Raw genomic sequence first — 18,364 nt, 5'->3', positions numbered from 1 at the left:
TCAAAATATGCATATTTCCTGCTTTCATTTCCCTACTTTTAGGGAGAAAAAGGAAGAGATGGTTTCCCAGGAATGAAAGGTGAAAGGGGAGAAAAGGTAAGTCATTAAATGACCATGATATTCCTTAGATAAGAAGGAAAAGAGACGAGAGGGTAGAGACAAGCAATAGAGGAGAGTATCTGAGTAGGATCAGAAGACTTTTAACTGAGCTTTACAGGGAAGCAGAAAAAATAGCTCTGTATGGGATGGAGACAATCATTTATTGAGCAATGCAAGCTGATGAAATTAAGGACAAATTCTTTAATCCAAGGAAACTTTATTTTATACTTGGATCATATACATGAGCCTGGAAACAAAGTCTAAAGAAGTTTTCTGTGCCTGCCTGAAGTGCGATAGAACAATAATTTAAGGAACAGTCTGGGCTTCTGCCATCAAAAGTACATTAATTTTAGTGAAAATGAGAGAACTAGACAAAAGTTATGTCCACCAAAATTTACATTCAAACCCTGTGAACATGAAAGTGAAGAGGAAGCACTGACCTTGCAGATGCTTGTGGATGTATGGCAAAAAAATTGCCCTCATCATAGCAGCAATAGCATTTAAGATGTGGGTACCACTTCCTTCTTCTTCCTAGGATACATCAGTCCTCAGTTTGTCAGTGACTTTCACCATCTGTGGTGGTGGCAATTCTTTCATGGGTGGTCAGTTGACAACAGTGAAGCCCCTGAATCTCCTATATCTGGGAGGCTGACTAGTATTGTTTGTAGTTCTCAGCTTTGAGGTGTCAGGAGACTGATGTTTGTGGAGCACAGCCCACAGAAAGGTCAATGCCAACTGCCAAACCCAGCCTATAATGCTTGTGAGATACTCTGGCAACAGCATAGTTTTGACTCAAAAAATTAGGGGAACAACTGGGTTTAGAAACTTAAATATTTGATGAAAAATAGGATTTTTATTTTCCATCAATGAAAGAAGTTCAGCTAAAAGGTGGTTTTCAATCAAGATTTTTGATCAAATTTAATTTAAAAAGAAAATTAAGCTCCATATCCTACACTGGGTGGGGTAAGTTTAGGAATGAACTGTGAAGTCAGGTCAATGATAAAATCATAAAGTGATAAAGTCAACAAAGTGAGAACCCTGCGTGCAGCAAAACAAGGACAGCAGAATTTCTGACAGAACACTGGGGTACATTCCACCCATCAGAGAAGTGCATTGAGATTTTCAGTGTCACTGAGCTGGTGGGTTGGGTCACATCTCATCTGGCAGTGCTGCGTCTTCTAACAAGTAATGTTGAGTTTTATTCGGGCACCTTTTTATATCATTAGTTATGTTTTTCTCCTCTCTCCAGGGTGACACGGGCTCCCCTGGACCACCAGGCTTACCTGGAACAGTAAGTGAGATTGTGTTCAGTACTGTAACAATATTCAAGGCATCATCACATTTCCTCTGCACAAATTCCTCAGAAACAAATATGTTCAAGTTCCTTACTTCTCTGCAGGAACTTTAGGACCTGTTTGCTCTGAGATTGTCTCCCTTTGCAATATCAGGATGCATTTGGTCTTCTTGTTTTTGGGGAAGGTTGTGCCTTCTTTTACCTCTTTGCAGATAGCAAATTTTTTATAACCTTGCTTTGTGATAGCACTTAAATTGATTTGTTTAGGAGCTGTGGGAGCTGTCTGAAGAAAATCACAGCTGAAAACAGGGAGTACATTCCTGCAGATTTTCCAGGGTGAGCTAGATTTTTTCCCACTTGGATCTCAGGATAAGACTGGTTCACTCAATGAACCAGTGAACAACAGCTTGTCTTCCTGGGGAATAATTCATCATTTTCCAGGAAGAGCAAAGGGTTTCACTTCTCACTGACATGAACTTTTGGGGTGGACCATTGAGCTCCAGAGATGATGCAGCCACTCAGAGCTTCCCTGGCATATGATGCCATGCTGTGCTGTAATTCCAGAAAGATTCTTTCAGCCCAGATTATTCCAGGTTCAACACTGGATCCAACACAGCAACCAGTCTGACCTGGCTGCCCATACACTTTCTGCTAATAAAAAAAAAACAACAAAAAAACCAACCCAACCAAAAACCAGACCGTGAAGACACAAATTTATTGTTTTAAATATGAGCCTGAAAAATTACTTTTGGGAGCCTGAGTATAATTACAGTGATGTTCACTGGTGATTGAACCATCCACCACTGAATGTAAATGCACAAACCTCACAGTTCCCTCCAGCAAAATCGGAGTAAGCACCTTGTAATAAGCAAGTTGCACTACTTGCAACCAGAGGACTGATCCCAGTCACACATCCACCAAAAAATGGCAGATATCTGCTCATCATCTCTGCTCACCACAGCTGGATACAGCTGCCAGAGATTATGGAGAAAGTTTGAATCAAGGTCTGTTGGTGAAAATCAAGTGCCTTGAGACCTTCAAGCAGCAATGGAGGAGGTGTTAGAATTTATTCCCTGACATTGGTTGGGCCTCTTCTGTCTGTGCCAAAGTATGCTTCATGTAAGAAAACTCCATGTGTATTACACACGAATGACTCAATCACAACATCAAGGATAAGTCTGTCTTAGTAAAGGTGGAGAAGGCAACTCACAAACATGGTACAGCATGGCTAGACACAGAGAAGACATGCCTGACTGCTCAAGTTCCTGTTTGTACAGAGAAATAATTTTTATTTCAGCTGTTAAAAGCACATGATGATTTTCACATATGTTCAGTTCTTCAAAGACTATTTTTTCTTCCTAATCTTATCAACTTTTTAAAAAGATACTCTTTGTATAAAACTTTATCATTATTTTGTTGCTAGTCCTTCAGAATGACTATGTATTCCCTAAGAAAATGATGTTGAGATGTTATGTATATGGTACAAAGCAGAGAGAGAACACACCAAGGTCAACCTTGGTGTCAGGAAATTTAATAATATAGAAGATGGGTCCAAGTGGAAAAGTGAGCTGGAGATTACTAATAGTAAACTTGATAAAAAGGTTAAAGTTTTCTTTTGTTTCATAGCAGTGGGACCTACAGGATGTTTCTGAATTTATGCTCATATTTCAAATACTCTAGAAAATGTCTGATATTTGTGGGCTTGTTTCCAAACAGCCAGATGTTACAATGAGTTGCTAATTTATAAGCCTACTGGTGGATGTATGGAATGTGTAATCTGTAATGACAAGGAGAATACAAGCTATTGCATTTCAAGAAAAATAGGCAATCCTTAACACTGGTTTCTGTTCCAGACAGCCTTCTTCACCCCACACCCCAGGATTCCTGTAAGTAACATCTCTAATAAACGTGGCCTTTGGTTATTACCTCTTGTATTTGATAGACACACAGCACCTTAGTGTTTTCTGAGTTATTTAAATGTTTTCAGTAAAGAACTGAGCTTGTGTCTGGTTCTGGGCATCTTCACCATTGTAACCAGCCATGATGAGAAGTCCAAAGCTGTTCTGGTAAGAGCAGCATTTAAACCAGCAGTGCCTGGAACACAGCTGTATGCTATCCCAGCCTCTTAAACCAAGCTTAAAATGAAGTTTAATTTCCTACTTGCAGCACATGATCTTTAAAGTCCCTTCCTATCCAAACCATTCTATGATTTTACAAAGTGATGATTCCTCTACACGTCTGTGGCTGTTAGATTTTGCATTACTGTGCAGGTCACATATAAAGGACAAAGTGGAAGAAAGAAGAATATTAAAAAAACTTCACTTTACCTGTTGAATTACTTATTCCCTTTGCAGTCTTGTTTTCCTGGTAATACGTGCCTTATTCCAACTCAGTAACACCATCCCTGCCTACAGTTGTACTGACTGTGCTTTGTTGTTCTACTGTTTCAAAAGAGTTTTGGGACTTGAAAGGTCATTATACAAAGCAGCTTCCAGGCACAACCATACAGATTTTCAGCTTTGGACCCTTTGCTTGAGCCACTTTAGGTGGACCTGTTATCTTTCTGAAGGACACTAGATGGCATCAGGGACTGCCTGGTTGAAAGTTCTTCTAACAGGATGCTACTTGTAGAGTAAAATTCCTCCCATTATTTATCACAGTTGATAATATTTATTCATAAGGCATAATAAATACAAGCATAAGTAATATTTATGCAGATACATTTATTTTGTCTGTTAGAGAATCATTTGAAAATGGACTTTCAATTCTCAGGTGTTGTAGAAATGATTGGCAAATAGCTGATGTGAATAAAATTCAAGCTGATTTGTCTGGCTCTGCATTTGACTGATCACTATTCCTTGCATGTGTATGTAGCTAAAATCACTGATGTTCCTAGTCTTCCTTGATTGCATAATTGAAATACTTTTTATGATAAATAATGAATAAGTAATGATTGCTGTTGCCTGAATACATATGTTCATATCAATATATAAATATGAGTATTCGTGTAGTGCCTGGTTTATTCCAGCTAGTTCCAGAATTGTGTGCTTTCCGTTTCAATTTACAAAAAGCAGAAATATGGATTTATTGATTATTGTACTAGAGCTGAGCACAAAGCTTAGGAACCTCTCTCTGAAAGCATCTTCAGTTTGCTGTAAGAAGGAAGAACAGGAATAAATTAATCCTATTAGCCAGTGATGGTGGTGCATGAAATAACGTACTGACATTGCAGGAGGGAGTGGAAGCTGCATGAATGTATGGAGATGTTAATAGAACCAGAGATCAGGAATAGCTGCGTAGTGCACACCTCTGGAAGTGCTTAAGATGAGACCCTGAACACCCCTCTCATATAACTGGGATAGGGATCTGTGTGTGAGATCATTCCCCCAGCTGTAGGATATGTTTTCTATGAGGGAAAAATTTTCTGCTTTTAAACTAAACATTTTTCAGTTATTATCATAACAGAACAAGAAGTCTGGACAGGAATCTCCAAGTCTTAGAGTAGCTTCTGCAAAGGACTTTTAGGTCTGATGAATCAAAACTGATATCCCACTCTATAAATGGATAACTGATTGAAAGAGGCCTCTTACCAAACAGGACTAGTGTGATTTCCAGGCATGAAAACAGCCTTTCTTTCTCTCTTTTTCTTGTTGTTTTGTATCAGGGTGAACCTGGACCAAAAGGGGAGAAAGGAGATCGAGGAACCAGTGGAGAACCTGTAAGTACAGCCAAGGGTTTCTTCAGTTGGTTTTGAACTTTAGCAGTGAGAGCACATGAGAGATGCCTCTTCTGGAGGGAGAGGGGGGGACATTCTTATTCTATCTTGAGATGCCTCTCTCATAAGAAATAGCCCCAGTGGTTCTTGTCTTTGTACTGTGGTATGGCCCAGCTAAATTGTGCATTTGGCTACTGCATTTTTGTTCTGGACTGCTCTCGTTCTGGAGTCCCCAGAAGAGACAGAGTTCTGCACAGTCACTTCTGTAAAAAGCACTCTTTCCTCTCTCAGTGGGAGGAGGGAGAATCATCTCTTTCTGCTCATGAGAAGAAACAAGCAGTTTCTTTCAGCTCCTTCACCTCTCCCTCTGTTTTTGCAGGGATTACCTGGGGTCCCAGGAAAACAAGGTGCCCCAGGACCTGCAGGAGTCCAGGTAAGAGAGCCCAGCCTTGAAGAAAGGCTTGACATGACCAGAGAGGAGTGCCCTCAAGGTCTATATCACTGTAAACAATTCTTCCCCTATGCACTTGCAGCCCATTTCTTCTTCGTAATTGTTAAAAGTTCAGGGACTTTTTTAGAGGTATTTACTCAGGCCAGGCATCAGGAGGAAAATCAGCTCAGGAATATGGTACTTCTCTAGCATGATCGGTACTGTCTGAGAGACTCCTTCCAACTTCATGATCCTTCAAGAGGGCACCTGGTACTGATGCCACAGGTCTCACAGATAAGTCACTGCAGTACATCATCAAAACATTGCAGAGCAATTAGATTCAAGCCCAGTCCATTTGACCTTGAGTGAACTATGGCTCATGTGAAATGGTTGTATAGTCTTAATCATCTTCTAAATCTTTCTTGGCTCACACATGTTATTTCCAGGCATCACTGAGGTGTTTTCATGTTAACATGGGGAGGTGTTCACTCTGCCTTCATATGTGCTGTGCCCCAGCCATATCATCAGCAATATTTGGGCATCAACAGCTTAAACAGGTTAACAGCAGTCTTAGCATTCTGACGAAAAAAACTAAACAAACAAAACTATAATACCAGGTAACTTTTAACTAACAGCTGCTGAATGGGAGGACATTTCAGTGAGTAGAATTTGTCCTGCCAAAATTCTTCAGAAAGGGCCCTGTGATAGGTAGGACTAGGACAAACCTCTGCACAGGGATCTATTTTGACCATTTCTAAATTGCTGATGTTTATTTTTGAGAACTGCAGGCAAATCTTCCTCTGTGAAGGGAGATGATTAGAGTTCAGCTGTAAATGAAATATCTGGTAGCCCTGTGGATAGGAAGGAATTTCACCTGGATAAATACCTCCAAGTTTCAGCATCCTGTGCTGAGAATCAGCCTCTGAGTTGATCAGCCATTAGTAATTCTTCTTAAGTCTCAGGGTTTTATTTTTATATTTTCTTTTCTTGCCGCATAGAAATCCAGGAGCTATTTCCTCAGCAGTTAACTTCTCTGTGAGTTAGTTAACAAAAAATATTGCCTAGCGCATATTTGGGTATCATGAGGTCTTTTTGTCTGGCAGGCAGTCCCCTCCCATGTCTAATCAGCTGGTATCTCTCTCTTATTTTTGCACAGGGTGCAAAGGGGGAAAAAGGAGCCCGAGGAGAAGCTGGAGCCCCTGGAGAGACTGTGAGTAATTGCTTCCCTTGCAGCATTTTTCCCTGGCAGAAACACTCCTGAAGGGACACTGAAGTCAATGCCTTCCAGCTTTGGAGTCCCAGGCTGCTTGGACACAAGGCACATCCTAATCCAGAGCTGGAAGAGTCCCTGCTTGTGGGCAAACAGGCCCATCTGCACCAAACAAATCAATGCCTCAGTCAGCCCAGCTCGAAATTGTGCATCTCTTACTGGTGAAATCTCCCCCTGTCTAACAGAACTCCCTTTTCTGGGTGAGGTGCTGGTGGAGCTGGTGACTGCACTGAGATATCAGCCCAGCCCAGGCAGGCAGCTGGAGCAGGGAGATGCTCATCAGCAGCCTGAATTGCTTTTTGATCACAGTTGCTTTCAGGCTTCCTCGTCAATTCTGATTTTTTTAATACCAGCTCATCCAGAGGACTCATCCCACAGCCCTTTTTGACACGTGTTGTAGGGAGTGCTGCTGTTGCCTGGCTGTGTGCTAAGGAACAGTAAAGGATTTCAGTCCCTTTTTATTATTGTGAGAGCACATAAGACCTTTGTGGCTGAAAAAGAGGCCACAAACTTTGCAAGCAGAGAAGGAAGAAAACCTGAAGAACTTGTTGAAATAATGATTGAGATAGAGGATGCTTGAGCGAGCATCCTTACCTAGTGATTGAGAGGAGGGAATAGGACTTTGAAATTATGCATCTTAGAGCACTGAAATTTCTTCCTCCACCTTTGTGTTCATGGTTTTCCTTCCTGGGCTGGTGCTTAGATGTTAGAGCATGGTGTGAATAACACCAAGGTCATAGGTTTGATCCCTGTATGGGCCATTCACTTAGGAGTTGGGATTGATGATTGTTGTGGGTCTCTTCCAACACAGAGCATTCTGTGATATTGTCCCTGAGCAGTGCTTTAACCCTAAACCCTGAACTGCCTATTTCCAGCTCTCTTTCACTCTTGGTTGAAGAACCACTTACTACTTTTGGGGAGGAATATAAAACAAAAAAGGGTAAAAAACATACCCCTTCCACCAAACCTACCCATTGATTTTACTTCTTTGTATACCCTCCTGACAAGGAGGATGTTAATGATATGGAAATGCAGGTATATACAGGCATCTTCTTTTTTTGCCATCCTTTCACAGACTACCCCTGCTCCAAGTATTTCTACTGACTCACAGACCAGCACCTGTAAATAACACAGAAATGAGGAAACCTTTAAACCTCTGCTACAAGGAAAGGCTGAGAGAATTGGGATTGTTCAGTCTGGGGAGGAGAAGGCTCTGGGGAGACATTAGAACCCCTTCTATCACCTAAAGAGGAACTGCAAGAGTCTGGAGAGGGACTTGTAACAAGAGCATGAAGTGATAGGACAAGGGGGAATGACTTTAAGATGAGAGTAGGTTTAGATTAGATACTAGGAAGAGATTCTTCACTATGAGAGTAGTGAGGCCCTGGCACAGGTTGCTCAGGGAAGTTGTGGATGCCCCATTCCTGGAAGTGCTGAAGACCAGGCTGTGTGAGACTTTGATCAACCTGGTCTAGTGGAAGGTGTCCTGCCCCTGGCAGGGGGCTGGAACAAGATAATGTTTAAGGTCCTTTATAACCCAAATCTCTAATTTTATGAAATATCTGAATATATGATGTAATCCCAAACATCATCTCTGTGGAGACATAAATCACCAAACATATGTTCTCTAATGTTCCCTATGAATTTTTAGGGACACACATGGGTTTTCTGACCCTACGAAGCTTTCACCTGCAAATGGAAAAGACCTATAATTCAGAACTATACATTCTCAATGATTTGAGATGTTCATCTGTTTAGTGCAAATGAGTGTTTTCAGGTTTTGTTGCCCAGAGCAAGGTGGAATTGTCAGCAAAGAATATTTTGTTGACCTGGATTTTTTTAATGATAAATCAACATAGTTTCCTCTGTTCTTTTGATGTTTCTGGCCCAGACTTTTCTTCCTGCATCTCACCTAGATTTAGGATTTATTTTGGTGGAAGGTAGCTTTAAGCTCCCAAAGACAGCCTTCATCCATTTTGTATTGTTTCTTTCTTCTTTACACTAAAAAGTTTCTCACAAAGATGCTATTTTTTGCTTTCTGTTTGTACAACACCTTGTCTGACATGAAATCCAGTCTCTCTTGGAACATCTTGTTCCTATGGTGATACAAGTTGTGACTTACATATGTACACACATACTTCATTTTCTCAAAACAGGGTGTGAGTGGACCAGCAGGGCCCCCAGGCCCAAGAGGCTTGCCAGGAAATGTGGTATGTATGCACCAGTGTATTTGTTTACCCATCTGTGTCCTGATTTCTTTATTTAATGTGTTTAGTTTTCCCTTCCACGGGGATTACTATCAGGTTAAAAGACTGTGTTTCATTACACTAGTTTCTTATTGTTGAATGTTCATGGTGTATCCATGAAACATCTCATTTCATTTTTAGTAAGAGGGAGGCATGGAGCTGATTCATTCCTCACCAAAATGTCAAAAGTGATTTTTGCTGCCAGCTCTTCAAGAGAAAAATTTCAGTGGTTATTGTCTCTCTGGATTTGTTCTCTTTGCCTTGTTTTCATTTGTCCTTTCCTATTGTAAACATGACTTCTTGATACAAAAATAGTGTGGTAAACTCCCCTTTTTGTTATGAAAGCATGAAGGCATTTGATCCTACAATCAGAGCCTTGAAATCAACGTGGTGTCCCCCTTACCTCAGTAGATGTTCATCACTGTTATGAAGTCGTGCATGATAAAACTTTTCATGTAGGCAAAATCTTTGGACTAACTCTAATCCCAACTCGACTAGTGCAATTTTCTTTCTAGTTCCTGAAGTTCTCTGGATTTAGCCTGGAGTAGATGAAAAACACCATTTAGACCTCATAATATATATATATTTTATATATATATATAATATATGTGCTTGATAAGTTCTCTATCAACCTCCACCCCAAGAAGTCTTCCATCATCCTCATATCACCATTGGCCAATCAGAGCTCAAATCAGTCCAGCAGTTTAATTACATAGGTAGTCTTATCTCCTCAGATGGTAAGATTGACAGAGAGATAGACAACAGGTTAGTAAAGGCATATAGTGCCTTCAGAAAGCTTCATAAAAGAGTTTGGCGAAATAAACACTTGAAGAAAAGTACAAAGATCAGTGTTTACAGAGCCATAGTGCTGTCTACTCTCTTATATGGATCTGAATCATGAGTCATCTACCACCACCACCTGCGACTCCTAGAACGCTTCCATCAACGCTGCCTCCGTTCAATCCTAAACATCCACTGGTCAGATTATGTGACCAATACATCTGTTCTAGAACAAGCAGCAGTCACAAGTATTGAGGCCATGTTGCTGAGAACACAGCTGTGTTGGGCAGGGCACATCTCAAGGATGAAGGACCACCACCTCCCTAAGATCTTGCTTTATGGTGAACTTGACACCGGCTGCCGCAAGAGAGGAGCCCTGAAGAGAAGATACAAGGACTCTTTGAAACAACATCTCAACCTTGGCCATATTGATCACCATAACTGGTCTACTCTGGCCTCCAATCAGGAGGTCTGGAGACACACCATCTATAACGCTGCTGATGCCTTTGAGAAAGCACACAGGATCACCCTTGAGGAGAAAAGACAACGCAGAAAAAATTGTGCCCTGCAGAATTTACCACCTAAGGAGTCTTTCTGCTGTGCCTTTTGCAACTGGACATGCCTGTCTCGTATTGGCCTTTTTAGCCACCAGCGCGCTTGTGACAAACATGGGTAGAGCCCTTCCCAAATCTTCGTTTGCGAAGCCTGGCCACGATGATGAATATATGTGCTCGATACAATGTGGTTTAGCACAGAGGACTCTTTGAGCCAGAGTTTATTACCTGAACAATCCAAGGCAACCTAAATTGCCTTTCTACTAATTGTTAAGATACATTTGATTTAATTGTATCAATCTAATGATTTAATTTCAAATTGAAAAGCCATGTTGAAAATTAAGACCTTTTTCAATTTCATATTCTGTTGAGCAAACTTCTATACCAATAATACCAATATATTACCTATAAAAGCTAATATAGTAGGAAACTATTTTTAGTGGTGCAGAAAGGAAAATAATTATCACATCCATTCTGAGATCAATCCAATCTTAATGGTGCCAAGACATGATTTCACATCTTAAAATGGAGTACCACTCCAAAATGTGTTTTGGTGAGTTAGGAAGTTACAGTATCTAATTTAGAGCTCTAAATCATCTATATTTTGATGTGGAATCCTTTGAGAACTGCCAAGATGTGAAAAGGATCGAAAACTGAAATAGAGGATAAAATGAACATAGCTATGTTTCCCAATATCTGGCTTTGGAGAGCAGTAACCATAAAAAAATTAATACTGGGAGGATTTTGGCTTCTCTTATGACTGGGGGGTTGTTTGTGATGGATCAGAAACTGCTGAGGGTTTCACAAAATGAAATATAAAGTTAGTAGTAGAAGTAGAATGCACAAATCTAGGATTAGGTCTATTTCTACTTTTGCTGTTCAGCTCCCCTTTGTATTGAAAAGAAATCCTCCTTTAAGGACCTGGCACACAGCTCTTCTGTGGTGTTCTCTGGATTACAGGTTGTCTGTACTGGGAAATGTAGAGCTGATACTAATCCTTGAGATAGATTGTACTGAACAAGCAGGTCTGCCCCTTTATTTTAGGATCAAATACTGCCTACAAAGAAACTTTTAAGCTTTAAAGTTCTTTTCTCTCCAGGGTGTGCCTGGAGGCCCTGGACTGCCAGGGAAGGCAGGAGAAAAAGGGGAAAGGGTGAGTTTGTTCTTTGATGGATTTGATTTTCTTTTTCTTGGGCATTTTAAGTAACTGGGACAGAAGCAGTCTGAACTGGGAAATTATTTCATAGGTTCATGTATGGTTAAGACACATGGGTTCATTAGATCATCTTGTCTGAACTTCTCTATTACATGTGCTATAAGGTTTTCACCCTGTTGCAGCTTTATAATTTACCTGATAAATCACCAAGATACGACTGGATAGAGTGAAGCCACCACTACACATTTTGAAATGATGACGTTCTGCTGTCCTCATTGCCTGACAAGAGCTGGCATTTGGTGTTTTAAGAAACTCCTATTCATCACTGTGAATCCAAAGCTGGAAGGAAAAGTGTCTTTCATGATTAGAAAACAGATTTCTGCTTACCTCATAAGCTGTTATAACTGCACCATTAGTTCAGCTTTCCAGTGCAGTCTTGCTTACACTTTACCTGCTTTGCCTCAGTCTTATGTCCCATCTCATGGGCTTTCTGAGGTCAGGAGTTGGTGATTTGGTCATGCACTGCACCCTGCCCAGAATGCTGGAGTAGGAATGATTAATTGGAAACATGGCCCCATATATGCATATATTTGGGGCTTAAAAGGGAATGAATCCCAGCCCCTTCTGTCAAATCTTCTTCCACCTCAGGGTCAGGCAGGGACCAAGGGTGCTCTCATACAGCATTGTGGATAGAGTGAAAAGAAGCAACAATATATTTTATTGATATAAGACACTGAGTTAACAAAGTTCGATGGTAAATGCCACATTGGTTTAACAAGATTCAATGCAAGTACTCTTGATTATTTACTGCATAAAGGACAGAGTCAGACAGAACTGTAAGGGAGACCCTTCCATTGAGTCATGAGGTTCAGGAAGGATCTCCTTCTGTTCTAAAGTCCTCAGAGGGGAATTTAGGTGTGGCTGGATCCAGACTTAGTCATAAACTTGGTCAACTTTTTGTGTAAAGGATTATATGTGTGCAGCCAATTCTTTATATCATTTATCTAAGGTTTCAAAGTTTCAACATGCTTATTCCCAATTCACTTACTGAGTGTCTGATGTGCTAACGTGGCAATTTGAGATCTGTTTGAAGTTTGAAGTCTCCTTTTTCTTTCCTTAAGGGAAATTACAAGTGCCTTGAGATTACTGAAGGGAAACACTTTCTATAAAAGAGTGTTTCCTATGATACCAAAAGGAAACCATAAGAGAAAGCTAGAAAAAAGACATATCTTTCATCCCCAGTGAAAGACCTGAGACAGGAATGGTCTTTATTAGTCTACTAAGAGTTCTGATGGATTGTCTTCTACAGGGTGATCCTGGAAAAGAAGGAAAAGTGGGCTTTCCTGGGCCACCTGGTGTGCCAGGGCCTGCTGGAGAGCCAGGTTTGCCTGGGAAGGGTAAAGATGGAGCACCGGTAAGTCCAGCTGGCAAACTTTGTGCTTGAGTAGTTCAACATGAGACAGACAGGCAAGACTTCTGCAGGAGAACAGTGGATTTACCAGAATCCATGAAAGGCCTGGCTGTGCAAAATACCCCAGATCATAGCACTGCATCTAAAATGGCAGAGAGAACTAAAGCTGTATATCTGAACATTGAGCCCCTTTTGATGTGCTGTGGTGGCCCCTGAAAATGGAGACCTCCACGAGGAGTAACCATTGGCCTTGTGACCAGTAAAAAAATTATTAGCTTGGTGGAAGGTCCCTAAAAGCATTTAATTCTATCCAAGTTAGCAGATGATTTAATTTCCTTACATGTTGTCAGTAAGGTACTGCCAGGATGGTGTTTTGGTTGGGGTGGGGGCTGGTGGTGGTACTTGCTGCAGGGACTATATCAAAGTCCAGGCTCCTGTTTGGCTGGATGGTGACTGTTTTCTTGTTTTACCTCCACCACTTTAGGGGGAAAGAGGACCACCAGGCTTGCCAGGACCCTTTGGACATAAGGTGATCATGGAATCCTTTGTGCAGTGCTACTCTCAATCATTTGAACTGGAAAAAAATTATGGTGAAAATATGGTCTTTTTTCCCCTGGAAAACTGAGTTTGTGAAGCTTTCACTCAAAAACGCAGTTCTAGACTTTTAGGAACTCCCTTTCTCTATTATTGCAGTATGTCTGTTGATGTAGATACTAAGGGCTAAATGCACATTTTTTCTGGGAAACTGTAATTGGACCCTTTAATCCATACTGCTAGAGAGACATTGCATGGCTCAAGGATGATCTACTCTTGAGACTACTTGTCAGCCCCTCAAAAAGCATTCTTCCATAGCACTCCTTCCCTTCACCTCTCCAGGGAGGTGTGAATTATTTTCCAGTGGGACCAGGCAGTCTTGGTTTGCCCTCATATATCATAGTTAAGGCAAAAACTAACTAGTTGATGAGGTTAATGACAGTAATTTCTTCTGCTAAAAGTATTGCGTATTCCCTTACAACTATACAGCAAATAGAGAAAGGAAAAAACCAGCAAAAACCTTTGCTTCTGGAAGCATCTGGATTGTGCTTGAATCTTCAATAAAACACATCAGAAATTCCCCTCTTTGAATTGACCATGTCCTGATCTGGATTGGATGAAGAATAGGATGTTCAAAGAGATTCTCTAAATGTTATAAGGAAGATTATAGCATTATGAGACTCAATCCAACTAGGTTCCACACTTTTGAAATAACCAAACTGCTATGAATATTTCTTTCTATTTTCCTGCATTTTGTATAAATGCATTGTAGCCTGTTGTATATATCTTTGACAGTTCAGACCACACACTACACCCACAAAGACACACACAAATAGACAGAGAATTAACATAAAAGTCAGAAAAAAACACTAAAAGCAATCTCATGAAATATTCTATTCAATATCCACAGAAGAAGGTAAGAATCTTAATTGTGCACAGAAAATACTATTGAACTTTTTGTATTGAAGTTATCTTCTTGAATAAAATAGCAGAGAAGGGATCTGCTGGAGTGTTTGAACTAATCAGAATATAATTTTTCTCACTGTCCTAGCAGTATTGTTTCTTGATGGAATAAGATTAGTTTAAGAAGAAAGAAAGGGAAAAAATAGGAGCTATTGTAGATGCAAATTTGGGTGGGCGGAATCCACAGGTAACAATTTTTGTATCATGATTCTTTCTATACAGCTAGAAATAATGTAATAATAAATGGCATAAATGAGATTCATTTTTATAAATTTACTAAAAATGTGAGATCACATCTTACACCTGCAATGCAATCCATAAAAGTCTTATTGATTTCTCCTTATAACTAGAAAACAGATGTAAAAGTATTGTAACTGAATTCTTTCTTAGCCCTCTGTCTACAGTGTCCATTGAACAGAGTCAAGTTGTTTTCTGTGCTAATCAGGTTTTACTTCGAAAATCCTGTTTTCTAGAGTGGAGGGCTCTCCTTTTGTAGTACAGTGCTCAAGAGAGAGTGGTAGAAGTGTGGAATTATTTTTCACTAGAAGAATTTCATACGCTACTGTGAGTAGGTCTATGCTGGTAAAGGAAAGGAGTACATTAAGATGTAATAAAACACCCTTAATTCTGTCTTCCCCAGATAAGCAATCTGTATTTGGCAATTTTTGTGACTTAGCCATCTACCATAGAAACAGAGAGAGCCAAAAGTGTATTATAGTGCTTAGTGCTTCCCCAAGCCAAGGAGAGTTCCTGATACCCCGATGAAGTAACTGTCACTGGAAGTATTCAGGAGGCATCTGGATGTGGCTCTTGGGAATATAGTTTAGAGGTGATTAAGGTGGTCTTGGGTTCATGGTTGGACTAGATGGTCTTGAAGGTCTCTTCCAACCTTGATGATTCTGTGAAATGCTGGCAATTGGATGCTGTGCACTAAAATAAATGAAAAATAGTTACAGAGGTTGTGTTCCCACTCACATATGACATGGCACACTCTGATGTTGTGTGAGTGCTCTCAGAGATGGGCTGGGGCTCCTGTGATAGAAGAGGACAGTTTTCTTGGCATGATGTGACATTAACTGTGCCAGGTCACCCTTCCTGCCACAGCCTGATATTGTTCCTCTGTGGGCAGAATCGGGTCAGGATGTATCAGTGCGACGTTCTACAACCTGATTACATTTCAGCATATTTTCTCAGCAGTGCACAAAGCCTTTAAATTCTTCCTTTTTTTCAGGGTGAAAGGGGAGCTCCTGGCCTACCTGGACAGCCAGGAGACAGAGGTGTGCCAGGAATCGGCTTGGCTGGACCTCCTGTAAGTAGCAGATTCTTCTGCAACCTGTAACAAGGTGAAAAATTACCCATTGCCACCTAAGGAATGTGTTGTCTGTGCTCAACTGTGCCTGTGGGACATCTTACCTTCTAAAGGTGCAAATTTCAGACTAGTCCAGAGACTGCCATTCGTGGCTCAGATATCACACAACTGTTGTTGAGGGCTCCTAATGTATTCCGTTTTAGTTGAAACCAAGAGGTAGAAAAACTGCTATTGGAATTATTAATATCACTGGCTGTCACTCCTGAATTTTCTGCATCATCCTGACACGCTGGCTGTGGATGTGAGTGGAGATCTGTGCTGAGCCAGCAGCTCTGGTGTACTGGACAGATGTAACCTTGCTGTTACCCTGTTTGGAGGGATGACTGTGACACACATGCCCACATCAGTGACGTAATGACACTCTGATAGCAAAATACAAAATCAGATTGCTTAAATTGCTATGTTCCAAAAGGGTCATCATCCCCATAATTTCCCACAAACATTTAGTTAGTTGGACCCCATCTGGCTCCACCCTCATCTCCTGCATATTAGTAGGTCACAAGGTGTATCTGAGAGTCTGCTCTGGAAAATTCGAATTTTCCCATTTCTGGGGTTTGATCACTCCAGTACTTCTTATGCACAACTCCTCTTGAGATGAGGGAGATTTGGGAGTGTTGTGGCTGTAGCCCTGCCCAGAGACCTCCAGATTTGCACTGAATTTGCTACTGAAATATGTTCTGGAGAAAGCAAACTCTTTTTCTAGCTATAATTACTAGAAGACATCTGAAACCTTGCATTCTTTTATTCTTTTACAATACCTTGTACATGCCATGATCCTGTACCAATCAGTAAATGTTTGGCTATCAATGCTCTGTTTATCCAGATATAATTTTCCCAGTCAGTACAGGGAATTGCCTTGAAATGACAAGTTGTATTACTTGGTAAACTGACACTTAATATTTGCTTTCACCATGTTGAATTCTATCTTAGTTAAAGCAGATTGGGTCAGTCATGTTTCACACTGTGACTGTGTCATGGCCTTCATGGTAGTCATGGGGTTACCAATGACTGAAGATTAGCTGGGTGTCATTTGTTAAGATTTATCTAAACAGCAGTGGTGTTCCTGCATTTCTTAGTGTTCAGTCATTAATATTAAAACTAAAATTAAGTTAACAAATGAGTATCTGGCTTGTTGGAAAGTCACTAGCTTGTGGGTGGTTCTTAATCACAGATTTTTAGATTCAGTACAGGGTTAAATGAGTTCACTTCTGCATCCTGATGTACACAAGATGACAAAGTTATTCTTCATTGGGGCTTTAGCATCCTCGTATCCTGGAAAACAAATGACTAAGAACTTGACTACAAGTGCAGAGATCACTTGTCTCACACCAGTAGATTGCTTTTTTTTGTGTCATTGTTATTTGCCCACTGTCAGGATGTATAGCCACCTACACACCACACTCTCATATAAGTTTTATTTATTTAATCTGCCTCATTAAATACTTAAAAAAAAATCCACAAAAACAAATGACAACTATAATAGTTTTTTTTCACTGTTTTTTCCATCACAACCTTAAGTCCAGTGCACAGACTCTGGAATTTATAAAAACCACTGCATAACCCCGAATCTATCAGGCTGAATCCCACAGAAAAAAAAATCTAACAAAAAACCAGAATAAAATCAGTGGAGCTGCTTCAGAGCATATTAAACACTGAATTAAAAGTGTCAGTCTCTACTCTTTTAGCAGTGTAACAAAATTGTGTTTATAATACTTCAGCTTCAGAGCCGCAAGCCAGCCACTCCTTTTAATTGAAAAACTCTCCCTATTTCCTACTGTGCCCTTTACCTCTCTCAGGCTTTGTTCCCTGCACAAAAAGTATATATAGATGAGGATTTTTTTTTTACCTTATCTGTTAAAGTATTGAGTTACGATTGACATAACACTGAGCCATAAACTCAAGCATTAGCAGAGTGTGTTCTTCCCAACAGAAGAGGGGACTGCTCGGAGAACTGGGATGAATTCACATGTTTATGCTGAAGTTGCCCAATGGGTCTGTGTGCTGAATAAGTAGAAAGGTTTCCATCTTGCCCTGCTTTGCCCTGTTGATATTACCATGGATTCAGAATTATGCATTCAGGACTGTATGAGGATTAGTGAGTTACTGTGCCTGAAACAGGAAGAAAAAGGAGAGGAGTTATAGTGTGAGCCAGTTTATGGGAGGCGTGTCTAAAGGCACAAAGGATGTGCCGAGGTAACAGAGCCCAAGAAAGCATGCCCCAGAGTTAGTAAACTGGTTGGTTAAGAAAGTCACATGGTATGTAGAGATAAAAGGAGCGCGAATTTTGAAATAAAGCCTCTTTGTCCACACCACCTACGAGGAGCATCATTATTCCTTGTTACACAAGGAGCATGCCGTTACACCAGTTAATTCAAACACAGCCCCAAGGACGTGAGGATAAGCCTTGTTTTGTGTGTGTTTGGGATACCAGATTGATTCATCTGTGCTGGATACAGGTACTGCACCACTTCTGTGGTGTTCCTTCAGAAGTGAGTACTTTCTAGTACCTCACTCTACTCAGCTGCTCCTTTTTAAGTTGCATC

General features: G+C 40.5%; 1 protein-coding gene across 1 annotated transcript in view; it reads left to right on the top strand.

The window, feature by feature from the left end:
• COL22A1 (collagen type XXII alpha 1 chain) overlaps positions 1-18,364 on the top strand; it is a 196,044-nt gene that overhangs the window by 138,981 nt on the left and 38,699 nt on the right. The window contains exons 30-40 of the mRNA XM_051778556.1: positions 43-96; positions 1,349-1,390; positions 3,247-3,279; positions 5,058-5,111; positions 5,488-5,541; positions 6,695-6,748; positions 8,965-9,018; positions 11,488-11,541; positions 12,854-12,958; positions 13,440-13,484; positions 15,684-15,761. Coding sequence (XP_051634516.1) covers positions 43-96; positions 1,349-1,390; positions 3,247-3,279; positions 5,058-5,111; positions 5,488-5,541; positions 6,695-6,748; positions 8,965-9,018; positions 11,488-11,541; positions 12,854-12,958; positions 13,440-13,484; positions 15,684-15,761 — 627 coding nt within the window. The remainder of the gene's footprint in view (positions 1-42; positions 97-1,348; positions 1,391-3,246; positions 3,280-5,057; positions 5,112-5,487; positions 5,542-6,694; positions 6,749-8,964; positions 9,019-11,487; positions 11,542-12,853; positions 12,959-13,439; positions 13,485-15,683; positions 15,762-18,364) is intronic.

This window comes from Manacus candei, unplaced genomic scaffold (assembly GCF_025592945.1).
Source record: "Manacus candei isolate 608988 ecotype Guabito, Panama unplaced genomic scaffold, ASM2559294v1 h1tg000013l, whole genome shotgun sequence".
Taxonomy (NCBI): Eukaryota; Metazoa; Chordata; class Aves; order Passeriformes; family Pipridae; genus Manacus; species Manacus candei.
Note: the sequence above shows the minus strand (reverse complement) of the source record. Positions and strands in the feature narration are given on the sequence as shown.